The sequence below is a fragment of the Puma concolor genome, chromosome D2 (assembly GCF_028749965.1).
Source record: "Puma concolor isolate L17-30 chromosome D2, mPumCon1.1.hap2, whole genome shotgun sequence".
Classification (NCBI taxonomy): domain Eukaryota; kingdom Metazoa; phylum Chordata; class Mammalia; order Carnivora; family Felidae; genus Puma; species Puma concolor.
Genome location: NC_141677.1, coordinates 31164934 through 31192828, shown reverse-complemented (window position 1 = coordinate 31192828; position 27895 = coordinate 31164934). Strand labels below are relative to the sequence as shown.

Sequence of the window (27895 nt, the reverse complement as noted above, 5' to 3'; positions counted from 1 at the left end):
TCTACGATGGCAGAAGCATTATCTGTCTTGCTTTCTGCCTATATCCAGCACCAAGAACAGCCTCTAGTACATGGGTACCAGCAACGTGTGTCAAAAAACTTCAATCATGACATCTTCAGCGTAGGAAACTGGTCAAAACATTTCACCAAACTGATTTTATTCTCATTCACAGTTCCTTATAGCGCACTGTCTTAGTGCTATACTACAAATGGCCACTATATAAAGCTTTAAATAAAATCCCTAAGACATTCCGTAGTTTTTAAATGTTGAAACAAACAGCAGTTATCTTTAAGAGCTAATTTTCCCAAGCAAAAAGCAAAACAAAAACAAAACAAACAAACAAAAACCCCGTAATAGCCACATACCGTAGCAGGCAGTAAATACATATGAGGAAAAAAGGATTTTAAAATAGATTTTTATTGGCAAAAATAAAAATAAAATAAAACTAATCTGAATCAGGTTCCTTCTTCTTTCTTCTTGTCCCTTTTGAGTAAGTCCCAGGCTCTGTTCTTTCTTTGCCATCAGTTCGTTGTGTCAGCCACTCCTTTTCTAGCTGTTTCAGCATGTCTGCAGTGAGGAGTCCTTGTTGCACCAGTCTGGAAGCAAGGGATTTCTCTCCTCCATTGGGGACAGGTGGCTCAGCAGCTTTACTCCCTACAGTTTTGGTGCCGCGCACCCTTCTAGCTTGGCTCTTTAAAGTTCCTGACAATCGGGACCGGTTCTCTGCCGACAAGCTCTCCAAGTTCAACAGCTTATGTGACTCTGAAATTTTAATCAGTTTGGTGATGTTGTGTACACCATCTTGGATAATGCCATCTAGTTCTTTCTGGAGATCTCGAATGAGGCTGGCATCTGGAAACATATCTATAAACCGGTAGCTAGGAAAAGACATATTATGTTATATAGCAACAGCCCTTATCAGAATCATTGGGCTTATCTCAATGATGTAACTACATCTGGACACTGGCCCCCAAATGTTCTGTTTTTGCAGACTCTGTCCAGTGCCTTTGCTCAGCCCCAACACACCTGAGGAATACTGTCATTATGAGGGTAGGTCATCACTCATATCTTAAGTGAATCATATTTTAAGGGGGACAGGCCCCTCCTTTGAGAATCACTGATGTAAAGCAGCACCTTTCAAATGTTAATATACAAATGAATCACCTGGGGATCTTGTTAAAATGTAGTTTAAGTTTGGGGTGGGCCTGATATTCTCTAGTTCTAACAAGCTCCTAGATAATACCAATGCTTTTGGTCCGGGGACCACCATCTGTGTAGCAAGAATCTAGTACACTTCCTCACCTACCTATCTGAACTAGAATCATAAGAAGTCGTTAGTCATTTTTAGAATGGGTATAAACAAGACTCGACTGCCATAATGGACAATAAACATAACAGCACCCTGTAAAAATGTGCCTGTTACTTGAGAGAGCAAAAGACCATTCATAAAACCTTTGATTTTCCCTATTACTCAGAAAAGTGAGAGCAGGTAAAGGAAAAATGTGATACCTTAGCCAAAGGTAAAGATCCAAGACATCATGGACAGCTTCTAAATCCATGAGGTCTTTAATATTCTTAGGTGGAAGTAATGGCCATTTAATATATCGGCGTAACCACGAGAAGGTCAGTGGCTCATTCCTGCTATACTGCCTGGCAAACTGAAAGAGAAGAAAAGAGTTTGGTGAAAGAATCAAAATGCACTTAAATCTGCAATCAGAAACAGAAAGCACAACAAAACATTAACTGCGGTTGTGTTTCAACAGGCTGGTTTCTTTCCTTCTTTATACTTTTCCATACTTTTAAGAATATTTAATACTTCATAAAGATACCTTGAAGAAAAAAAGTGCGGGGGGGGTTTCCTTCATTTTCCAAAGCCAGGGCAATAATATGTACATCAGAAGTCGTACAAAAACTAACAAAGCCTAAATCTGTTAACTTTAATGAACATTTAATGTTACAAGTTTTGGACAGATATTTTTGAAGTCTCTCATTTCCACCCCTTTATGGAATGGTCCTGTAACTGCAAATATAAGCTGTATCTTGTCAATATCCTTCCTTATCATAAAGAAACTCTGAGGTGGCTTGGTGCAAGGTTGGGCATGAGTCGATCAAGCTAGTAAACAGACTCTGCACCTCTTCACTAGCTGTGTGGCTCTGGCCAAGCCATCACTCTGTGCTTCAGCGACCTCATCAATACCATAAGACCACCATACCTCCTTCTTGAACCACAGGACACTGTTGGGAGAATGTGCTCGGAAAACCAGGCTGCCCCCAACCCCCACAAATGCCAGGCATTATTATGCATCACAATGTACTATAGGAGACAGAAATACAACCATGTGAGACCTGTAGAGCAAAAGTTTAGCTTCAAGAATAAGCTGATTTCAAATCGTTCATGTCCTGATTAGGGAAAATTATCTCTAAATGTCTAACCTAAGTAAAGTCCATACATCAGAGAGGCGAGGCAGTTTTAGAACAATTGTGGTTAAATAATGTTATGATTTTATTAAATTCGGTCATGCATTCTGCTAACACATGCCAAACAGAATAGCCATGAAGGATGGAAATGTGACCAAGCTAACCTGCTGAGCAGGACAAGCCAAACTTTAATATTTCTGGCCACAAACTAGTAAAAATCCAATACGTAAAAGAGCCAAGTATGGAGCTGTCCAAAAAGGGGAAGGGAGAGATACTTATCCATTCAGATACCTCCGTCCAACAGCTGGCCCTAAAGGAGCTCCCTGGAACACCATTTCCAAACAACTATCCTGCGGGGCACCAGAGGCCATCAATGGGATGGAGGTCTTTTAAAGTTCAGTCATAATGGTGATCAAGAAAAAAAGGAAAAATCTCTACATTTCATATGCTAACAGTATCAGAACACATAAGCAACTGCCGGCCTCTACCATTCCAGACTTCTTACCCCTTAGTAAAATGCTTCTGCTTCATTAGAACAGCTGTTTGAAGGGTGGTAAAACAGAGTCAGGACCATGGACCCGAGCTCCATCCAGGTCATTTTTTTTTTTTAATCTTTTTTTAACATTTATTTATTATCAAGAGACAGGGAGAGACAGAACATGAGCATGGGAAAGGCAAAGAGAGGGGGACACACAGAATCCAAAGCAGGCTCCAGGCTCTAGCTGTCAGCACAGAGCCCGACGCAGGGCTCAAATTCACAAACCGCGAGATCATGGCCTGAGCCAAAGTCGGACGCTTAACTGACTGAGCCACCCAGGTGCCCCCACCCAGGTCACTTTATAGCATTTCAGACTTTATTCCAGAAATGTCAACCTTATGCTAACTAACTCTCTCATAAATGCCAGCTCTAAGAAACATATTTCCTAAGTAAATACCTGGGTGTGCAATACCTCTAAGACATATTAAAGGGAAAAGAAAAAGGCAAGTTGCAGAATAATTCATTATAACATTTATGGGAAAACACACCCACAAAACTAGAATTTCCATATGTACACATATGTAAGCAAATGCAACGGAAAAGGTCTGCAATGACACAAACTGTCAACTGTAGCTCTGTCCAAAGACTGAGATTGGGGGTGGTAGCCCAATTTAACCTATCCGTAATGTTTTAACTTCACGCAGTGAGAAAGCATTTATGTATTATTTATGAAATTTGAAAGTAATTTCGAACATAAATTTAGAAACAGATTTGGTGAGAACACAGCCAGTATGCAGAATGCTGAGTTCTACATAGAAGACAGGGGCAAGACTAGAGTCAGAGGAGGATTCCTTTTTTTTTTTTTTTTTTTTAATGTTTATTTATTTTTGAGACAGAGAGAGACAGAGCATGAACGGGGGAGGGGCAGAGAGAGAGGGAGACACAGAATCGGAAGCAGGCTCCAGGCTCTGAGCCATCAGCTCAGAGCCCGACGCGGGGCTCGAACTCACGGACCGCAAGATCGTGACCTGAGCTGAAGTCGGACGCTTAACTGACTGAGCCACCCAGGCGCCCCCTTTTTCTTTTTTTTTTTTTTTCAGAGGAGGATTCCAAGAGGAGGCCCTTGGGTTTAGTGGGACAGGGAGGGCACTCTAGGAAGAGGCAACAGGGGAGAGGCAAGGGCTCCGCAAGGTGAGAGGACATGGCAGGAGGCTGGAAGTTCAGCTTCCACTGCCCTTCCCTGCCCCCCTTTTTTGGGTGCGTAAATGCTCCTCAGAAGGCAGAGGTTTGTATCCCTATGCAAATGAATAAGAAGGGGCTAAAAGCCCGGCACCAAACTCATAAAAGACAGCAATCCCTGGATCAGTGCCTTATAATCAGGAAAACCGAATACTATGACCACCACTAACCCCTACTCCCCTTCCCTTCCAAAAAATATTAACCAATGCTACTAAGAAAGAAGTGTATTAGCGAGCACCTGGGTAGCTCAGTCAGTAGAGCATGTGACTCTTAATCTCAGGGTTGTGAGTTCACACCCCATACTGGGCATGACGCCTACTTAAAATAAAAATAAAAATAAAAATAAAAAGCAGGCAAAAAAAAAAAAAAAGACGTATATCATCAGGCAAGACCCCCTTCCCTCAAAAGAATTTGTCATTTAAGAAAAAAAAGAGCCACTTTATATATAAGTTCTTATATAGTATCTCCTATGGAAAAGTACTCTCCAACTCTTTTACCTTGAATAACAAAGTACTGTTTAGGGAAATGCATTGACTTGAAACAACTCAAAATATAAAGATAAAGGCTTACCTGTAACAACGAAGAGCAGACAAAAGGCTGCTTCTTGTTGATAGGAGCTGTGCAGAAAACATACCTCACTCGTAGACTTAATGGAATATGCTGGATCAACTCTGCAGAAAATTTAAAATCATCCATATTGCAGACAAAATATTGCCCATCAACTTGTGAAAAGTCTACAAAAATATCCTGAAGGGAAAAAAAGATACATTATTGGACTGCCTAAGTGGGCATGAATAAAGTACTCAAGCCTACAAAAGACAATCTCTGAATCCTTAACAGTCTTCTAGAAAGGCCTGTTTAATTCACTGTCCTCACAGGCTAAAAGACCTCCCCTATATCTTTCCCAACCTGAAATACTCAGAAAATTCCTCAAGACAAAAGTTCCAGAAGATTTTGAGAGGAGGTTTTCACTTTCAAGATAAACCTCATAAATAACAATATCACAAAAATAGACTATCCACTGATGCCCACGAAGTTAATTAGTAACTGTCTGCAATATCAACCTTTTTAGAAAAGATATTTTAGATATTTTAGGAGAGATTTAAAAGTAAGTTTTTACTTACAATGAGATTAGAAAGTGTCGTATCAGGGAGATGGTAGGCAAACATTTCAATCTGTTCCGCAGTTGGATGAAGGCCAGCTGCCTTTAGTAAAAGAAAGAACAACTCTTGAGTTTCTCCTTCTTAGAGGACAACTTTTCTTAAGTTGTTTATAAAGTCCTATACTCAGGCTAAGCTCTCACCAAATGAGTTAAATGACAAGAATTTGAGTAAAAAAGAAAAAAGCAATGTCACTTTCCCATTTATCACCAATTGAGAAAGCTGATGAGATGGTTTAGTGACCCTGACCAATTATACCCACCGAGTTGGCTCATCAACCTTTCGCTGGCATTTTAGTTAGTATTTCTCAAACCTCTGATGATCTGACAGAGTACCAAAAATACTTTCCAGGGTCTCTGTTATCTTCACTGAACAAAAATGAACAAGGAAAACCCAATCGCTTTAACCAAGGCAATAAAACTGACAGACAAACATAGATAAATACATGAGAGAATGTCTCCATGGAGGCCAGTCTCTCTTCAACTGTATCCCAGTATTAATAAGGCGGGTATAAGCAAAAAGAGAAAGAGAAAAGGAATGGGAAACACAAAGAGCAAAGGATGAAAGGAGGAAAGGAGGAAGGAAGACAGACCTGAGTCATGGGAGGGACGAAGAGTATGGGCACAAGAAATGAGGCACACAGGGGAAACGGGGGTGTGTCCTTAGCAACTGAACTCTTAACAAAAGCTACAGAAAGGATTTCAACCGCAGCTTTCCTCCAGGAATTTTCCCTTGCATCGACTCATTTTTTTTTTTTTTTTTAAATTTTTTTTTTTTCAACGTTTTTATTTATTTTTGGGACAGAGAGAGACAGAGCATGAATGGGGGAGGGGCAGAGAGAGAGGGAGACACAGAATCGGAAACAGGCTCCAGGCTCCGAGCCATCAGCCCAGAGCCCGACGCGGGGCTCGAACTCACGGACCGCGAGATCGTGACCTGGCTGAAGTCGGACGCTTAACCGACTGCGCCACCCAGGCGCCCCTGCATCGACTCATTTATATTCCCCTTTTACTAGCGTCACTGAAAAACGAGATGAGCCACGTTAATTTATAAGTAAATTTTCTAGGCAACTTAAATTATGAGTTAACAAACTTGTAACTAAAATACATACGCTGCTGCCTCATTAACCACACTAACCGAAAGTTAACCTCGTCCGAACTGGCTCAAAGTTATATCGCTTAGTACTGTTTTGGCCCCACACTCAAGAGTTTCTTCTACATTCAAGCTTCTCACAATTTTTCAGCTGGCTGTCACAGCGGGGTGCCCACCTGAGGCAACTACGCCCCTCTCCCCACCCAATGCTAGAGTACAGAAAGAACTCAAGGAAAATCAGGTTTACTAAACTCGTTCAATCTGGATCTTCCATTTGCTCACCATTCTCTAATGAAGGGGTCCCTAGGGCTCTCCAAAGCAGTAAAGTAGGGCTTTCTTGACAGGATTTTCATGGCACAAAACTTTCTTTTGCTTATTTCTGTTTCCAGGTGTCTGAGGCAAGGGTCCGGAAGGTGAGTGAAGGAAGGAATGACTGTCCTTCGCAGACAAGTAATGAACACGTTACACCTTACCTTTATGGGATCCACAGGCCTGTTCAAAATTTCTTTTAGTAAATTGAGATCTTCTCGATTCATTGTTGTCACTTCTCCTTCTTTATATTTTGAACTGAATCGGCCAGCTCTGCCAGCAATCTGTAAGGCCTGAGAGGTGGTAATTGGTTCTATTTCCTTCTCTCCCTTTTCATTGATAGTGGGTTTTATAAGGGAGTAAAAAATAATTCTTCTTATGCTCCTGAAATAGAAATAAAAGTAATCTCAATACAGACTGCTGTATAAAAAACTCCCCATCATTTGGGTCACTACAGAAATGTTCACTCCAGTTCTAGTTTAGACCTGCTTACAATCTTGTCCACTCTTTACAGTATAAGAGAGGTTTGTCAGTAATTCTTTTCCTTCCCATTAAATAGTACTTTTTAACAAATGTATAAATTTACTAAAAACCATTAAACTGTGCAATTACAATGGATGAACTGTGGAGTGTGTAAATTATACTTCAATAAGGTATAGAAAATGACTTTTTTTTTTTTTTTTTTTTTACCAGTAAACCATATAAAGTGCTATCAGACTGTTTTTAAAAGTTGGCTCCTGTTGGGGAGCCTGGATGGCTCAGTCTGTTGAGCGTCTGACTGTTGGTTTCGGCTCAGGTCATGATCCCAGGGTTGTGGGATCAAGCCCCATGTTAGGCTCCATACTGTGCATGGAGCCTGCTTAAGATTCTCTGTCTCTCCCTCTGCCCCTCTTGCCTGCTCTTGCTCCCTCTCTTTCTCTAAAATAAAGAAGTTGGATGCCATTAATAGCTTTGAATACTTCTTGGATTCCAAAAGGTGTAACTGCCTTGACTCCTCAGAGAAAATACTTAGACACAACACTGTTACTCCTAGAGATATTGGCCAGCCCCACATTCATAATGGGCACTCATACACCTGCTGAGAAACTGAAAATAAAGTGAGATACTATAACAGGTTAGTGGGAGGCAGTGTCATTCAAAATCCCTAGTGCGATGTGATATTTTCTTTTTATTCCCTCAAGAGATGTCAGCAAGATAAACCTCACGACTGTATTATAATACCCATTCTCCTAAACGTTAAGTGTTTGGTCATTCTAATTCCAATTAGAAAACCCACGGAATACCCATGATTATTAAAAACAAATTACTTACAAATTAAGTCCCATGCCAATTGCATCTGTAGCAACCAAGATTTTGCATGGATCATCTGGATCATTAAACTTTTTTGCTTGAGCAAGTTTGGTCCCTAAAACAAGAACAGTTTACGTTCGCTCAGTGCTCTCAATCTTTTACCACATCGTACTAAGTAGATCTTAGAACCCTCACCTCTCATTCTCCATTCTTATGAATAAAACTCTTACTGTTTCAAACTTACTGCTTTATGTCCTCAAAGAGCCACTTATCTTTCGTTCCTACTCCTTTAAATATCCTGACATAGAGCAACACAATCCCCTACTAGCCCCATTTCTGAGAACACTTATAAAGAGATTTCAGGACTACACCTTTAAGACGATGTACCAAGCTCATATTTTAATGACATCTCGGTAACAAAATCATCAACTCAACATTTAAAATACAGTCTAACAAGAGCAGCAAGAGCTATAATTAAAAAACTTCTATCCCCACCAAGATGAACTAGAGAAATATATTTATTTTATTTGACCCATAAAAATTACTAATGTATCAAACAACCTTATTCAGTACCTTTTACTGTGTTTTCTATACACATCTCAACATAAATGGCAAAAAATAAGAGACTTCATGTCCCTGTCATGATGAAAGCCAATAATTACCAGGTGGGAGACTGCCATATATAACAGCTGATTCCAATCCCCGGATTTCAATCTGTCGACTCACAGAATAAATATCATTCTTGCTAAAACAGACAATGCAATCCCCAGGCCGAAGGTTGTCTAATGATTCTAGTGCATGATCCAGCACAGAAATGGGGGTAAGCCTCTTATAGTTTCGAACCTACAATAAAGACATGATATTGTAAAATAACACAACTAACTCAACTTCCTGTCACTATTAGGTGAAAAATAGGCAGAGCAATCAAAAGCAGCTAAAAATTGACAGGTTCCAATGTTTTTACATTTACATGGTATTTTACAATATAGAAAAACATTTATTTTCATATTATAAATGTTACCATCAGTTCTCATTGGTGTTTTCTAAATTAACAAAATGTTATATACAGCATACCAAATTTTTTTTTAATGTTCTTTATTTAAAAGTTTACTTATTTTTGAGAGAGAGAGAGAGAGGGAGGGAGGGAGGGAGGGAGCACGAGTCGGGGAGGGGCAGAGAGAGGAAGGGAGAGAGAGAATCCCAAGCAGGCTCCGTGCTGTCAGTGCACAGCCCGAGACGTAGAGCTCGAACTCACAAACCGTGAGATCATGACCTGAGCTGAAGTCAAGAGTCGGACGCTTAACCAACTGAGCCACCCAGGCACCCCCATGTCGCAGAGTTTCAAAGCACTTTCATATACATTCGATTTTTGTGGCAACTTGGTAAGTTCAGAGGTTTACTAACTATTATTTCAATTTTATGAAAAAGCAAAATAAAGTCCACATAAAAGATCAGGCCTGCTAAGGATTCCTTCGGTTCTAGCCTTCTGCAATCTGCCTAACAACGCGAAGCTAGTTAACAGCAAAGCCAAGACTAGAACCCAGAATTTTTTCCACTACATCCCACCCTCTCTCTGAAAGCTGAACACAAAACTGACGAACCAATTTTTAAGTATTTCTTCATCTTATTAAAGAACTATAGTAAAAAAAAAAAAAAAAAAAACCACAAAAAATTAGGATTGAAAGGAAACCAGTTATTTTCTACTCTCCACGTTGGAGAAAGGGATACAAACTATCTCTAGCAAAAGGCCCTAATCTCCACCTTTTGGGATGAGCACTGGGTGTCGTATGGAAACCAATTTGACAATAAACTTCATATATTGGGAAAAAAAAAAAAAAAAAAGGCCCTAATCTCTGACATCCAAAATTCTGAAAACCATATGCTTTTGCTAAGCCTCAAACTTCCAACATTCCTGACTTATTTAATTCTAAAGAGAACTGCTCACACTCCATAAGGCATTGTCAAGAGAAGATTACGAGTCTCTTTGTACTTTTGGAAGGCTTGGGGTATGATGGTCATTCCGCCGGAATTCCGGATCATGAGGTTCAACCAAACACGTACGATCTAGCCAACTGTGAGGAAATGACACTTTCTTTTTAGTTAAGTTCTGACTTTGCTGCTATCTGGGACCCCTGAAGCCACTGCTGGGGTACTCCAGGCTATTTGCTATGCCACCTTGAGAACAAAGCATGTGATCTACCTCCACTTCCTCTCCCGTCGTGTACATGAGCTCAGTAACCAGGTCAATGGCAGCAGATTCTCCACACAAATGGATTTCTTCAGCACAGAGTCCTGTTAAATGCAAAATCGATAGTTTTTTAAAGATACGAAATTAAATATTTCACACTTTATATAACAAAAATACTTGAAATTTCCTTACCGATTGCTCTATAACTTTACCAAGTGTTTTCATCAATATTATCTCTTTGATAATTATCTCTTTGATTCAAACCTCACGACAACCTTCTAGCGGGCAAAGATTATCTCTATAAATCTCAGTGTTTTTTTATTTTATTTATATTTTATTTTATTTTTATTTTACTATTTTGAGAGAGACACAGACGGTGCAAGTAGAAGGGAGCAGAGAAGGAGAGAGAGAAAGGATCTCAAGCAGGCTCCATGCTGCCAGCACAGAACCCAATGCGGGACTTGAACTCATGAAACTGTAAGATCATGACTTGAGCCAAAACCAAGAGTCAGATGCCTAACCAACTGAGCCACTCAGGCACTCCAATCTCAGTGCTCTTAAACTGCTTTGGCTATGGTTTTGAGTCCACTACAGAGTAAAGCCAGCAAAGGACCAGAACCTGGCATTCTGCTGGTTAGTACTGAATCTTATACTTGTGTTTTTCAAATTAGGCTCCAATGGAATGACTGAGGTACCTCGGAGGCTGGGGACCGGAGGGTAAAAGAAACTCCAAGCTCCTTACCACTGAGCAGATCCACTCTCATTTTAAATTACAGGCTTTAAGGTATATGATTTGTTTGAAGAGAGAGTTCAGCTATTTGTTTTTAACTTTGCAAACACCTGCCCTATAACACAATGATCAAAAATTCACTCCAATATCGAGCAGTAGAAATATTCATTCATGTCCATGGACCTCAAGAACTCTAATTCCAGGAGCCTATCCTAAAGATATAATAAAATAAATAAATAAAAAGCTATGGCCACAGAAATTTTTACTGTAGCACTATCAATAATAGGAACAAATGTTCAACTCTGTGGAAAAAAATAGTATAGCTCTTCAACGGAGAATGTGCAATATTAATATGTGGTGTGAAAAAAATCTATGAAACAAGAGAACCGAAGAAAACACAAGATACAAAATAATATATTCACAAAACACCATATGCACGAGGAAAAAGACCGCATGAAACACCAAAATGTTAAGATGGTTGTGTAAAGGTGGCAAGATTTGAACACTTTAACTTTAACCGGTTATGCTAACTTTACAGTAAGAAAACTGGACTTCCCATTTTTAAAATAATATTTAGGAACTAAGAACTCACACTAGGCTGACATTTTGTTTGATTTGTGCCAAAAAGAGAGGATCCTAAGAACTCTATCTGGCAATGTCAAGCAGAGAAATGCAACTCCGTGCAGAGGTCACAAAGCACGGGTGTTAGCATTAAGACCACCAACCTAGAAGCGCTCTGGTCCAGGCCCATCCTCTGGCTGGATCTTTAATCATTTGAATTTCATCAATCACAGCCACTTCATCTAAAATAAAAATTCGTCATGAGCAATACAATATACTTAAATAATACTATAAACAAATTATAGCACCCAAACTCAAGCTTTCATCACCACCATAATCACCACTATCGCTTGCTCACGAAGCACTTCTTTTCTGGCAGGCTTGTTCTAAGTGCTTTACAATTTTAACTCATTTAATCCTTACAACAAATCTATGCCATAAGTATCACATTCTAACCGTTTTATAGAAGAATAGACTGAGGCCCAGAGAAGTTAAGTCACTGGCCCAAGCTGTATAAGCTTAAGATCTAAAAACATAAAATTCTAACCCAGGCGATACAACATCTCGTAGGTTCATTTGTCCTATTTTTTGCAATCTCAGAGGGAGCCTGGAGAATCTACTTAATAAGAACTAACATATCCACGGGGTAGTAAAAGAAGTAAGCATCTAAGCTTCCAGGAATAAGGAGCAGACAGTCCTACTGTAAATGAAGCTTCTCTATCATGTGAACCCAGACAGGTGTCAGGAGCAGAAAATGGGATAGAAAGTGTAATTTCCTGAGCTCTAGCTATGCTCATTCTTATGGGTTTTAAAACCTCATCACTAAGGCAAAAATTAGTGCCTCACTTTATTTTCTAATGCCAAAAAGATTTTATTTTTTTTAATGTTTTTTATGAGAGAGAGAACGAGTGAGCGAGCAAGGGGAGGCGCAGAAAGTGAGGGGGACAGAGGATCCAAAGTGGGCTCTGTGCTGACAGCAGAGAGCCAAATGAGGGGCTCGAACTCACAAACCATGAGATCATGACCTGAGCCACAGTCAGACGCTTAACCGACTGAGCCACACAGATGCCCTTGCCAAAATGTTTTCAACCATATTATTTTATTCTCCTTGTGTCATATCAATTTTATTTTAATCTTCTTCCTCAAATACCAAGGAGTTGAGAAGAGCACATTAAAAAAAAATTAATATACCCATAATAACATTTAGGAAACAAAAGAGAAGACTTTTTTTGTTTGTTTTTTTGTTTTGTTTTTTTTTTAATTTGTTTAATGTTTATTTATTTTTGAGACAGAGAGAGACAGAGCATGAATGGGGGAGGGTCAGAGAGACAGGGAGACACAGAATCCAAAGCAGGCTCCAGGCTCTGAGCTGTCAGCACAGAGCCCGACACGGGGCTCGAACTCACGGACCGTGAAATCATGACCTGAGCTGAAGTCGGATGCTTAACCGACTGAGCCACCCAGGTGTCCCAGAGAGGACGTTTTATACTGAAAAACCATCAGATTAAAAATTACTTATTCCAATTGGGTACATACAAACAAGATTAGAAGAGACAGAAGAGGGAATTTTGATTTATGAACTCCTGTGCTATCAGAATGTCTACAATGTGTTACTTTTATAATAAATTCATTTGTAAAAAAAACTATCTACTCAGAAAGTTGATTATTAAAATGAAAACGCTAACTAGAGTACATAATGTGTAATTCCTATTTAATATACACACTCACAATGCACACATAAGCATATGCATACACAATACAAACATAAACATAGAAGAAATCTGGAAAATACACACCACAGCATTAACACTTGTTGATTCTGGATGAGTAGGACTGGGAGGTTATGGGTTTTTTCCTTCTCTTTGCATTTATGTTTATATTTTCTATAACAAAGATATGACTGCTTACTGGTGAGGAAAAGTTAATTTTTATTTAAAATATCTTCAGGGGCGAATGGGTGGCTCAGTCAGTTAAGCGGCCACTCTTGGTTTCAGCTCAGGTCTTGAGCTCACAGTTTGTGAGTTTGAGCCCCATGTCAGGCTCTGCACTGACAGCACAGAGCCTGCTTGGGATTCTCCTCTCTCTGCCCCTCCCCTGCTAACACACACCTCCCCCCTTCAAAATAAACATTTAAAAAATAAAATTAAACAAAATATTTTCAAAACTACTTAAATAGAAGTTCATTGCAGTGCAATATATAATAATGAAAAACCTTAAACAACCTAAATATTCTTTAGTAGGGGAATTAACAATTTTAGTTGTAAGATGGAATTTTCGTTATAAGTTTAAATGAATAAACGCGATATATAGATTTATGATACATATTATACACATAAGATAAACATATAATATACATATAACAAGACTAGTTCTAAAAACATGCTGCATAGAGTACCAAGCAAGTTGTGGAACAATAATACAGTATGACAATCACCTGACTGTTTTGAATCATACAATCCATAGTATCGATAGGTAACATGTATCGGTGATGTAAAAAAAGACAGGAAAGATATACACCAAACACTTGACAGCAGTTGGATCAAAAAAGGAACTATACTTGTTAACATTTTAGTTCCTTTAAGAGAAAAGGGGAGAGGAACATTCACAAGCAAACATCACCAAGAGTCTGACATTTATTAGTGAGCACTGGTGAGCACTGGGTATCTGTTGTCCTATTCATCTCAATTTAAAATTTTTTTCACAATAAAAACACATTTCATATGTTTAACTATATTTTAAAAGAAAAAATTACTAAACCGTAAAGGTTCTTAAATGGCATGTACATACAAGGAGTTGTAACGCTGCACATCTCAACTGTACAAGCAACATGGGCAGCCTGTTTCCCGTCTGGCTCCACGGTCACACGCTCTTCACCTGTTACCAAGTCACACGGCACGCCCTAAGGTGACAAAAAGATATCTGGAGTTATTGCCGTCTTTAAAATAATAGCAAAAAGAAGTTTGGGTTGTTTAATATTCTCACCATTACCATCAAATTTATTCCCAAACCTTTAAAAAAATTTTATGAAAGCCGCTCTTACACAAAGTATGTCAACTTGGAAACACCTCTAATTAGCTAAATTCTCAGGTATCAAAAATATGAGACAGTGTAGCAGTTTCACTTAACTTTGTATATTTCTGCACTGTAGCAGTTTATTAAAATAAAACAAATGTGAATTGTTTCTGGATTCAGGAAGAATACCATAAGTAATATTTAAGAATGGAAAGACCTCCTGGGGTGCCTGGGTGGCTCAGTTGGGTAAGCATCCAACTTTTTTTTTTTTTTTTTTTTTTTTTTTTTTTTTTTAGCATCTGACTCTTAATTTCAGCTCAAGTCATAATCTCAGTTCATGAGATGGAACCCAGTGTCCCACTCTGCACTGCGAGCACAGAGCCTACTTGCGATTCTATCCCTCTCTTTCTCTGCCCCTCCTCTGTGCTCTCTAAATAAATAAACATTAAAAGAATTATTTAAAAAAAAAAAAAAAAACAGAAAGATCTCCTAATATAATTCCTTGACAAGGAGCAACATTAATACTATCGTATAGTTTGCCCAGAAATTAAGGCGTTCCTCAGGACGAAGTGCTTTTGGTGCTAAATCTGGGAAAGTCTAGGCAATCTGGGACAGCCCATCTCCCTAGTGACCTAAAACTAATCACAAGGAAACATCTGACATGTCCAAACTGAGTGACAGTTTACCACAAATGACCATTAGTCGTCCAAAACGTAAAGGTTATGAAAGATGAAAGAAGGATCCTAGGAACTGTCCTAGATTAATGGAACCTAGAGACAGGAGAACAAAATACAGTGCTGGCACCCTGGATAGAATACTGGGGAGTTGGAAGAGAGTGGTGGTGGTATTACTGACAACTGGCAAAATGTGAATATGGACCGTAGATTAAGTAATAGTATTCTATCAATATTAAATACCCTGCTGTAGATAAATGCCACGTGGTTATTTATGCAAAACAAAGTCATTGTTCTGAGGAAATATTTTCTTAAATATTTATGGTAAGGAGGCATTATGTATGCAAATTACACAAATTATTCTGAACAAAAAAACAGAATACAAGTTATCTTCCCAAACTGGTTCATCTTACATTATAAAGTTATAATAAAACAGTGAACCAACATGTGGCCCATTTAGTGAAACGATGCCTCAGACTACAGGGCATTTGGTCCTTCAGGTTTGAAAAGGTGGTGTCAGTCTTTATCATTAGTTCTTTTTGATAGCATCATAGTCTGATCTAAAAAAAAGGTAAATTAAATATATCAGAGTTAGGTTAACTCTGAGGAAGCAAAGGAGGACTTCAGAGGGAGTTTCAACTATATCAGTATTTTATTTCTTAAAAAACTAAATAGAGCAAGTATGGCAAAATGTTAGAATCTGATGGGAGTTGGGGAGTGGGTTCAGGTTATTTGTGTGTAATTCTCTGCACTTCTCTGTATTTGTGAAATATTCTGTGATAATTGTGTTTCATTCATTCTAATACACATTTTTTCACATTTTACTATCTCTGAAATCAGAATATATTTTAACAACTGATGGCAAGTCAGAGTTAATTGACAGCATCTTTTTCTTTCTCAATTGTACATAAAATAGTGGTACATCTTACAAAGTACAATGAACTATGACAACTTTTATTAATGGCAAATTACTTATGCCCTTTCCCAACTCCCACCTTCACCCTGCCCAGTTCTCCTTAACAAGAAAATTAGCAATTTTCAAGAAATTAACATGAAAATTAACAAGAAAAAAAGCAAATACTTGGTAATATACTGACAGCAGCATTACTCTTTTCGAAGATCTCATGTGCCAATAATTTTAAAGGGCCACAATACACTCCAGATTTTGCTGACAAGTACTTCTGGATTGCATGATAAGTCTTTCCACTGTTTGTGGGGCCTGAATGGAATATTATCTTCCGCTGTATGGCTCTGGCTTCTGGGTACCTAAAACATAAGAAGGTAAACAGCTTAATCCCATTAACCTCAAAATCTACCTTGGCAAAGGTATCAACTGAAAACTATTCCAATGAAACACCTTGTTAATATTCACAAGAGAGCATCTTTGGAAACTAAAATTAAATGACAAGTTTCAGATCCACAATAAAATAATGACTATTTTCCAAGACTGGCATTTACTAACTAGAGGACAGAAAAATCTAAATGCAAATTAATTCCTTGGATATTTTTGCTATTGTACTAGTCCCTTTTCTTCAGAAGTTACTTAAAATAAGTTTAAACCCCATCCTGCTCCATAGACCTGTTCACATCATTTCCACAGCTCTAAACACATGAACCTGTAAGTAAATATGCCTAGCCTTCTGAATTTCAACATATATAATATAATAATTGAGTCTTCTGCTTCTGGCCATGATGAATGGTACAGGACTTGCCCTCCCACCATAAACAAGTACAAAACTGGACAGTATATGCAGCAGCTGCTTAGGGATATAAACAGCAGACAGTGTAGGACTACAAGCCCTGAAACAAAGGAACACTTGAGCTGTGCCGTACTGCACCCCAGGAGGGCACAAGGAGGTGGAACCCAAGCAAAGTATGACAGTCCCAACGAGCTAAGCGGTAGCGAGAAAATTCAGAGATGCTAAAGCAGGTGGAATTTGAAAGCAAACTGTGGAAAAGAAGAAAGGGTTCAGTGGAGAGGATGCCTTGAAGTCTATGTGAGGCTACCCTGTGGATCCCTGACCAAGGGCTGGGCTGAACATGGGCAGGGCCCACCCAACCACAAAGGGTTTGGGCAGAAAATCTCAAAGGGGTGGCAAAGCGCTGGATGTTGGAGTTCCAGCCACAGTGTGGAAATGGTGAGAGCTCACACTGGAAAGGCCACACTTGAATTGTAAGGCCAACACCCTAAACTAAGGGCTACTCTAGATTTGTCCTAATAAAACCTACAACCTAACTTGATCAGAATCAAGGGGAGATACCAGAATTAATTGCCTGTTTTTTTAGGGAAAACAACTCCTAGCCTCCTTATGATTTCTTGTCCAGCATACAACAAAAAATATTATAATGACATATATAATAATATATAATGATCACTAATCTCCCAAGATCAGAAACTGAAAATCTCAAATCCACAAATAAAGAAACTAACCAGTTAGGTGGTATTCTTAAGTCACTGATCTTACGTAGATCGTCCTTACATTCCAACACAGGAAATATCTGTTTCGCATGTCTCAAGAAAAATGGAAATAAATCATCCACATGAGCTGAAAAATAAAACACTACATTAACACATACAGTCTACAAGTTATCCATAACCAAACTCAGTGAAACTTTTCCTCTTAGTGAGCCACTTCAGGGGACACTGCCCCCAGGATAAAAAAAAAACTCTGGAGCGAGGAATTCCTTTTCTGAGATCCTGCTTTGTCTTATGTTTTCTTCCTAATTTTGCTTACACTTTCTACAGAAACAACAAATTGGCTGTCAACCACCATGCTCTACTCCTCCAATATAAATAGGTAAAGATCAACTTGGGTGAAAGTTAAGTTAAAAATAAACAACCTGGGGGCGCCTGGGTGGCTCAGTTGGTTCAGCGACCGACTTCGGCTCAGGTCATGATCTCGCGGTCCGTGAGTTCGAGCCCCGCGTCGGGCTCTGTGCTGACAGCTCAGAGCCTGGAGCCTGTTTCAGATTCTGTGTCTCCCTCTCTCTGACCCTCCCCCGTTCATGCTCTGTCTCTCTCTGTCTCAAAAATAAATAAAAGTTAAAAAAAATTTTTTTTAATAAAAAATAAAAAAAATAAACAACCTGGATATATACATTAGAAAGAAGACCTATGGTTACTGAACAGAAATGGACGTGCAAACACTTTACATTTAAAAACCATAACCAAAGCCAAACTGCCGATGGGAACACAACAATAACGTTCTTATATTTTTTTCTTTTACATCAAGAACTCGGTCCTGATATGTGAGAGAAAAAAGTCAGTGGCAGAAACAAATGGAATCCACCATGTATTAATTCTGTCTTCTGTGAGAGTTCATTTCACTGCGGCCTGTATACAACACAGAGTGGAGAGCAGAAGGTCAAGGCCGCTGCCTTTCTCAAGCTTAAGATATATTGTTGATTTAATCCAGGGACCCACTATAAAAGCAAAATGACCTCTGAACGCCTGGGTGGCTCAGTCTGTTAAGTGTCCGACTTCAGCTCAGGTCATGATCTTGCCGTTCGTGGGTTCGAGCTCTGTGTCAGGCTCTGTGCTGACAGCTCAGAGCCTGGAGCCCGCTTCAGATTCTGTGTCTCCCTCTCTCTCTGCCCTTCCCCCACTCATGCTCTGTCTCTCTCTCTCTCCCAAAAATAAATAAACCTAAAAAAAAATTTTTTTTAAAGCAAAACGACCTCAAAGGCCTCCTATAAAAGCACAGAATTATTTACAGGATGTGAATAAGCTCTGACCAGAGAAATAAACATGAAGTATGGGAAGAAATACAAAGTATGTTCAACACATTTTTAAAGAGATTTTTAAAAGTCTCTAAACACTTGCCTGCACTGAAGCAAATATCATTCAAAATAATGTGAATGTCCACATCCAGGGAATGAGATTGCATGATATAATTTCTAAAGCTTATGAATGCTTGATGGAAGAGACGAGCTGCAGGAAATACAAAACCAAAATAGGTAAGACTTAGTCTTCATTTCATTTCTTATTTATAAGTGTACATATACAGGGGCACCTGTTAACTACTGGACTCTGAATTTCAGCTCAGGTCATGATCTCACCATCCGAGCCCCACATCGGGCTCCGTGCTGGCAGCACAGAGCCTGCTGGATTCTCTCTTTCTCTCCCTCTCTCTCTCTGTCCCTCTCCTGCTCATGTGCACGCTCTCAAGATAAGTAAATAAATGTATAAAGTGTATATACACGCAACACACCTAACTCATCAAAGTGATTTTGGTGGGGGGCACCTGGGTGGCTCAGTCGGTTAGGTGTCCGACTTCGGCTCAGGTCATGATCTCACAGTTCCTGGGTTCAAGCCCCGTGTCGGGCTCTGTGCTGACAGCTCAGTGTTTAGAGCCTGCTTCAGATTCGGCGTCTCCGTCTCTCTCTGTCCCTCCCCTGCTTGTGCTCTGAATCTTTGTCTCTCTCTCAAAAATAAATAAACATTTAAAAAAAATTCAAAGTGACTTTTTTTTTGAGGTGGGGGCAGGGGGTCTACAGCTGGTTTACTATCATCTGACCAAAAGTGAAATCCTAGCACAACAGGAAGGAAAGCTAAACAACAGCTCCCTTGCTGTGTGTCCAGCACAGCAGATGCATCTTGCCCAACTCCTGCCAAGACAGAAGCAAAGGTCAGGGAAATCCTCCAGACTACCCCCATGCACTTATTTCCAGGGCACACTAGGTCTCACACAATACTGACAAAGATGTAATCTAAGAAGTAATAAAATAATATCTCTAATAGAAATGCTAGTAGCCTTACCATCGAGTCCATAATCAGCACCCAGTTTCTGAATTTCTTTCCTCTTGTAAAACTTGTCTAAGATCTTCTTTACTTCATCTGAAAGAAAGATTTGCTTAACATTGGTTTTCCAGATGGAGAAAGGCCCAAAGAGCAAAAGATACTTGAAATCCTAATACTCAAGCCAGCGGTCTACTGAGTGCTGTAAGCACTTAAAGGTTTTAGTTGACCATGAGCTCTTTATGGTTTAATAGTGCAATGGGCTGTCCAGAAAAATTATAGTCAAACAGAATATTCCTGTTTACTGGAGAAGAATAAGCAACGCACCACAGGATTAGACATGGTCCCTAGCCTCCATCAGGCCACTTTTAGATAACTGTATTCTGTTTCATTCACTTACAAGCATTCTAAACATCTAATAGTGAGCGGCCAAAAAGTATCTAGAAAGACAACCAGTACCGCAAGGACCAGATCATCATGTTTTTATGTAAATGACTAAAGAGGTGAGGGATGATCTTTAGTTGGAAGATGATGGTTTTAAGAAGAACGGACTGGGGCGCCTGGGTGGCTCAGACGGTTGAGCGGCCGACTTCGGCTCAGGTCATGATCTCACGGTCCGTGAGTTAGAGCCCAGCGTCGGGCTCTGTGCTGACAGCTCAGAGCCTGGAGCCCGCTTCGGATTCTGTGTCTTCCTCTCTCTCTGACCCTCCCCTGTTCATGCTCTGTCTCTCTCTCTCTCTCTCAAGAATAAATAAATGTTAAAAAAAAAAATTAAAAAAAAAAAAAGAACAGACTACACTTATTTTGTTCTAGATGGCATAATTAAAGCCAGTGGGAAGTAAGGGATGCAGATTTCAGTGGAACTTATACAAGAACTTCTAACAATGAGAAGAGTGAAGGAAGCTGCCTCAAAAAAGTGCCAGCTCCTTGTCACTGGAAGTATTCAAACAAGGCTTAGAAAACTATTTCAAGGGTGACAGCAGAGAATCACTGTGTAACAGGGGAAGCTGAGTTAGATGTCTGCTGAGGAAACAGGCCACTATAAATCAATAATGTCAGGGCGCCTGGGTGGCGCAGTCGGTTAAGCGTCCGACTTCAGCCAGGTCACGATCTCGCGGTCCGTGAGTTCGAGCCCCGCGTCAGGCTCTGGGCTGATGGCTCGGAGCCTGGAGCCTGTTTCCCATTCTGTGTCTCCCTCTCTCTCTGCCCCTCCCCCGTTCATGCTCTGTCTCTCTCTGTCCCAAAAATAAATAAACGTTGAAAAAAAATAATAATAATAAATCAATAATGTCATAAGTGAAAATATTTTAATCAAGCTGAAATTGTATTAACGCTGTACATGTTAAATATCACTGCATTATTCCACAGAGATAAACATTCTACTGATCCAGGCACACATGCTATATTGCTGGAAGGGCAGGCAAAAATGGAGAATACAGTCTTTGCCCACAAAACACAGAAAGGCCATCCAAAAAAATAGAAATGGAAGGAAAACTTCCAAACTCATTCTATGAGACCAGCATTACCTTGATTCCAAAACCAAAGATCTCACGAAAAAGGAGAATTGCAGGCCGTTATCCCTGATGAACATGAATGCAAAAAATCTCAACAAGATGCCAGCAAATCGAATTCAACAGTCCATTAAAGGAATTATTCGCCACAATCAAGTGGGATTTATTCTTGAGCTCCAGGGATGGGTCAATATTCACAAATCAATCAATGTGATACACCACATTAATAAAAGAAACGATAAGAACCATATGATCCTTGGGGTGCTTGGGTGGCTCAGTCAGTTGAGTGTCCTCACTTTGGCTCAGGTCAGGTCATGATCTCACAGTTCATGAGTTCAAGCCCCGCATCAGACTCACTGCTGTCAGCAGAGTCCACTTTGGATCTTCTGTCCCTCTCTCTCTGTCCCTCCCCCTGCTGGCGCTATCTCAAAAATAAATAAACATTAAAAAAATATATATATATATATATATGATCCTCTCGATAGATACAGGAAAAGCATTTGACAAATACAGCATCCATTTTGATAAAAACCCTCAACAAACTAGGGATAGAAGGAACATATTTCAACATCAAAAAAGCCATATACAAAAGACCCACAGCTAATAACATCCTCAGTGGGTAAAAACTAAGCTTTTCCTCTAAAGTCAGGAACAAGACAGGAATGTCCACTCTCACCATTGTTATTTAACACAGGACTGGAAGTATTAGCCTCAGCAATCAGACAACAAACAACAACAACAACAAATAAAAGCCATCTCAACTGGTAAGGAAGAAGTCAAACTTTCACTATTCACAGACAACTATGTAGAATACCCAAAAGACCCTGCCAAAAATTACTAGAACTGATACACAAATTCAGTAAAGTCACAGGATATAAAATCAACATACAGAAATCTGTTGCATTTCTTTACCACAATAATGAAGCGGCAGAAAGAGAAATCAGGGAATTCATTCCATTTATAATTGCACCAAAAACCATTAAGATACTGAGGAATAAATCTAACCGAAGAGATAAAAGATCTGTACACTGAAAACTATAGAAAGCTTATGAAAGAAATTGAGGAAGACACGAAGAAGTGGAAAAACATTCCACATTCATGGATTGGAAGAACAAATATCGTTCAGATGTCCATACTACCCAAAGCAACCTACACTTTTTTTTTTAATTTTTTTTTTAATTTTTTTTTCAACGTTTTTTATTTATTTTTGGGACAGAGAGAGACAGAGCATGAACGGGGGAGGGGCAGAGAGAGAGGGAGACACAGAATCGGAAACAGGCTCCAGGCTCCGAGCCATCAGCCCAGAGCCTGACGCGGGGCTCGAACTCACGAACCGCGAGATTGTGACCTGGCTGAAGTCAGACGCTCAACCGACTGCGCCACCCAGGCGCCCCTTTAATTTTTTTTTTTAAATGTTTATTTATTTTTGAGACAGAGAGACAGAGCATGAACGGGGGAGGGTCAGAGAGAGGGAGACACAGAATCTGAAACAGGCTCCAGGCTCTGAGCTGTCAGCACAGAGCCCGACGCGGGGTTTGAACTCACGGACCGCGAGATCATGACCTGAGCCGAAGTCGGACGCTTAACCGACTGAGCTACCCGGGCGCCCCAGCAACCTACACTTTTAATGCAATCCCTATCCAAATACCAACAGCATTTTTCACAGTGCCAGAATGAACAATTCTAAAATTTGTATGGAACTACAAAAGATCTGAAATAGCCAAAGCAATCTTGAAAAAGCAAAGCAAAGCTGGAAGCATCACAATCCCGGACTTCAAGCTATATTACAAAGCTGTAATCATCAAGATAGTATAGTACTGGCACAAAAACAGACACTCAGATCAACGGGAACAGAACAGAAAACCCAGAAATGGACCCACAACTACATGGTCAATTAATCTTTGACAAAGCAGGAAAGAACATCCGATGGAAAAAAGACAAGTCTCTTCAACAAATGGTGCTGAGCAAACTGGACAGCAACATGCAGAGGAATGGAAGTTCCTCCACTTTCTTACACCATACACAAGTATAAATTCAAAATGAATGAAAGACCTAAATGTAAGACAGGAAACCATCCAAATCCTAAAGAACACAGGCAGCAACCTCTTTGACCCTGACCGCAGCAACTTCTTCTATGTCACCAGAGGCAAAAGCAAAAATGAACTACTGGGACTTCATCAACATAAAAAGCTTCTGCACAGTGACAGAAATGATCAACAAAACTAAAAGGTGGCCTAAACGGAAGAAGATGTTTGCAAATGACATATCAGATAAAGGGTTAGAATCCAAAGTCTACAAAAAACTTAGCAAACTCAACACCCAAAAAACAAATAATCTAGTTAAAAAATGGGCAGAAAACATGAATAGACAATTTTGCAAAGACAGTCAGATGGATGGCTAAGAGAAATATGAAAAGATGCTCAACATGATTCATCATCAGGGAAATACAAGTCAAAACCACGATGAGATACCACCTCACACCTGTCAGAAGAGCTAAAATTATATACAAGAAACAACAGGTGCTGGAGATAATGAGGAGAAAGGGGAATCCTCTTACACTGTTGGTGGGAATGCAAACTGGTGCAACCACTCTGGAAAACAGTGTGGAGGTTCCTCAAAAAGTTAAAGGTAGAACTACCCTACCATCCAGCAACTGCACTGCTAGGTATTTACCCAAAAGATACAAAAATACAGATTCGAAGGGAATCATGCACCTTGAAGTTTACAGCAGCATTATCAACAATAGCCAAGCTATGGAAAGAGCCCAAATGTCCATTGACTGATGAGTGGATAAAGATATGGTGTGTGTGTGTATATATATGCACACACACGCATATGTACACACACACACACACACACACACACACACACACAAATGGAATAATACTCAGCCATCAAAAGGAATGAAATCTTGCCATTTGCAATGATGTGGCTGGAGCTGCAGTGTGTTATGTTAAACAGAGTAAGTCAGAAACACAAATACCATATGATTTTGCTAATATGTGGTATTTAAGAAACAAAACAGATGAATATGTGGGATGGGGGTAAAAGGAGAGAAGGAAACAAACTATGAGAGACTCTTAGAGAACTGAGGGTTGATGAGATGTGGGTGGGGGACAGGCTAGATGGGAGATAGGTATTAAGGAAGGCACTTGTTACGATGAGCATTGGGTGTCATAAATGATGAATCACTGAATTCTACTCCTGAAATCAACATTGCACGATATGTTAACGAACTAGAATTTAAATAAAATTTTGAAAAAAATACATAAAATAAACGAGGAAACTTGTTTAATGGGTTTAGGTTTTCAGTTTTGCAAGATAAAAAGTTCTGGAGATCTGTTTCACAACAATGCGAATATACTTAACCACTACTGACCTGTACACCAAAAATTAAGATGGTTAAGTTTTGTTATGTATTTTTTTACCACAACCTTAAGATAAATAAATAGTATTAATACCAATAATTACATTATTAAAGTTATTATTTTAATAGTATTATTACATTATTAAAAGTACCCCAAAATAAAGACCTCCCAACTCCCATGTTAAGTGAAATAGCTAGCCTAACACTGTCTTCGAAGAACTGGTTAAAGAATAGCACATACTGGGGCACCTGGGTAGCTCAGGAGGTTAAGCGTCCAGACTCTTGATTTCGGCTCAGATCATGATCTCACAGTGGTGGGACTGACTGCTACGGGCTCTGCACTGACAGCGCAGAACCTGCTTGGGATTCTCTCTCCCTCTGTGCCTCCCCTGCTCGTGCTCTCTCTCCCTTTCTCAAAATAAATAAATGAACTTAAAAAAAAAAAAAAAGGAATAGGCATGAGTTCCATCACACTTTTCAGTAAAAGTATGATACTTCTTGGGGTGCCTGGGTGGCTCAGCTGGTTGAGCGTCGGACTTCGGCTCAGGTCACGATCTCATGGCTCATGAGTTCGAGCGCCAAGTCAGGCTCTGTGCTGACAGTTCAGAGCCTGGAGCCTGCTTCCGATTCTGTGTCTCCCTCTCTCTCTGCCCCTCCCCCACTCACACTGTCTCTCTCAAAAATAAGTAAACATTAAAAAAATTTTTTTAAGTATTTGTACTTCTGCCCCCCAAAACAAGCTTTGGCCCATAGTATGTTGTAGTATACATTTTTAAATTACAATAGGAGTAGAGGATCTCTTTTGCATTGTTGGTGGGAATGCAAGCTGGTGCAGCCACTCTGGAAAACAGCATGGAGGTTCCTCAAAAAACTAAAAATAGAACTACCCTACGACCCAGCAATTGCACTACTTAGGCATTTATCCATGGGATACAGGTGTGCTGTTTTGAAGGGACACATGCACCCCCATGTTTATAGCAGCACTATCAACAATAGCCAAAGTATGGAAAGAGCCCAAATGTCCATCGACGGATGAATGGATAAAGAAGATGTGGTATACACACACACACACACACACACACACACACACACACACACACACACAACGGAGTAGTACTCGGCAATCAAAAAGAATGAAATCTTGTCATTTGCAACTACATGGATGGAACTGGAGAGTATCGTGCTAAGTGAAATTAGTCAGAGAAAGACAAAAATCATATGACTTCACTCATAGGAGGACTTTAAGAGACAAAACTGATGAACATAAGGGAAGGGAAACAAAAACAATATAAAAACAGGGAGGGGGACAAAACAGAAGAGACTCATAAATATGGAGAACAAACTGAAGGTTACTGGAAGGGTTGTGGGAGGGGGGATGGACTAAATGGGTAAGGAATCTACTCCTGAAATCATTGTTGCACTATATGCTAACTAATTTGGATGTAAATTTTTTTAAAAAATTAAAAAGAAAATTAACAACAACAAAAATTACAATAGGAGTGACCAATGTTGCTTGTTGAAGTGAACTGCCTGAAAACAGCTTCTGGAGAGCTAGTGCCCTGTGCAGCTATACAATTCCCTCGGCCTCCCAGAGCTTCGTTTGGTCTGAGGAAATTCCCTGCCTCCTTAATCGTTCAGAAACTAAAGACGTACAACCTTAGAATCTGAAAATCCTTTTGAAACCATCCGCATGCCTCCCTGCCAAACCCATCCAAAGTTAGTTTGGGGAACAAAACACTGCCACTTACTGATGCTAAGCGGACTCCTTTCTCTCTGGAGTCCTGGATGATCAGGATACAGACCATCTCCTGGATGATCAGGATACAGACCACCTTAGGCGAGGACACCCTTATCATGTTCTAACTTGTATTACGTTTGGTTATCCATACATCCTTTCTCCCCGCGACACTGTAAGTTTCTGGAGTGTTAAGTGCCAGTAAATTATAAAGACTCCTTAAAGCGATCCTCCTCTGGCTTTTCACTGACACCTCCCTTGCCCCTTCTCAGGGGTATCAGTTCTGGGCAGGGGCGAAGGAACAAAAAAGGATGCCAGAAAAAGCGGTCGTCCACCGAACGACGAAAGAAAGGCGAATCGTCCCATCGGAAGAGGGTTGAAACGATTCACAGAGAGCAGTAAAAGGAAAAAGACCACTTCTGGGGCGACATATAAAAGGATTCCTAAGACGCAGCCCCGAGCTTGGAGGGGCTCACAAACCAGCGCGGTAGGCAGACACTGACAGGCACGATGACAACGCTTGAGGGGACCCGGGTTCTCCAGGGAAAGGGGATGCGGCTTCCTCGCGGCCACGCGTGGGCCTGCAGACACCCCCGCCGCCCTCGCTGGCTCCCGCACTCACTCTTGTCCAGAGGGCGGGTTAGCTCGGCCCCGACGTCGCCATCCGCGCTGGGGCCCTGGGGTTTCACAGTCAGCGGCACGAACAAAGACGTGTTCGGGGCTTTGGAGCCTCCTGAGGCAGAGGAGGAGGAGGAGGAGGCAACGGCAGACACGCGCCCCAAAGCCCCAGGAAGGGGTTCGACGTGGGCGCGAAGGGCAGAGCAGACGGCTGCCCGGTGGCCAGCCCGGCGCCCCGCCGGGAGCCGAGCCCACAACAAGGCACACCGGGAGAAGGACATCGAGGCCGCACGCCCTAAAGGAGGCCGGCGGGAGCAGCCCGGGACTTGGCGGTGGACAATGACGCGACCCGCCAGTGCCTACAGTCCAGAAAGACCCAGACCGCGCAGGGGAACTGCCCAGGATAACGCCCGATCAATAAGGAGAAGGTAGTGTCGTGCGATTGCTCATAAAGAAGAGGAAACGCTTAGAAATAAAAACCGAAAGGAAGAAGTTCTTATATTCTTTCTCTTTTTCATTATTGATTGGGCCGGCTTTCTCTAAAGAAAAGAAAGTAATCAGGCACCATTGATGATGTCACAGATGAGGGGAGGGGGCCTGAGAGCTATGTCACGTGACTCAGGCTGGCCTTGTAAGAGCGCGCGAGTTCAGAATCGCGTGGACACCGCGGGGCGCAGTGTTGACCAGGCTGGTTGGGGGTTACTTCTGCTGTGGGCACCAGCGTGACTTGCTGACTGGAGCACTAAACAGCATTTCTCAAGTTTCTTGGATTATT

General features: G+C 40.5%; 1 protein-coding gene across 1 annotated transcript; it reads right to left on the bottom strand.

Annotated features, from left to right (window-relative positions):
- Positions 1–140: 140 nt before the first annotated feature.
- SUPV3L1 (Suv3 like RNA helicase) lies at positions 141–27469 on the bottom strand. The gene is made up of 15 exons (XM_025918223.2): positions 27125–27469; positions 19911–19988; positions 18975–19082; positions 17583–17697; positions 16249–16417; positions 14253–14364; positions 11630–11707; positions 10187–10278; positions 8649–8829; positions 8008–8101; positions 6861–7080; positions 5260–5340; positions 4706–4882; positions 1510–1658; positions 141–878 (listed from the first exon to the last, which is right to left on the bottom strand). Exons 1-15 carry the CDS (start codon positions 27399–27401, stop codon positions 446–448), a joined length of 2364 nt encoding a protein of 787 aa, XP_025774008.1. The 5' UTR covers positions 27402–27469; the 3' UTR covers positions 141–445.
- Between the last annotated feature and the right edge of the window lie 426 nt (positions 27470–27895).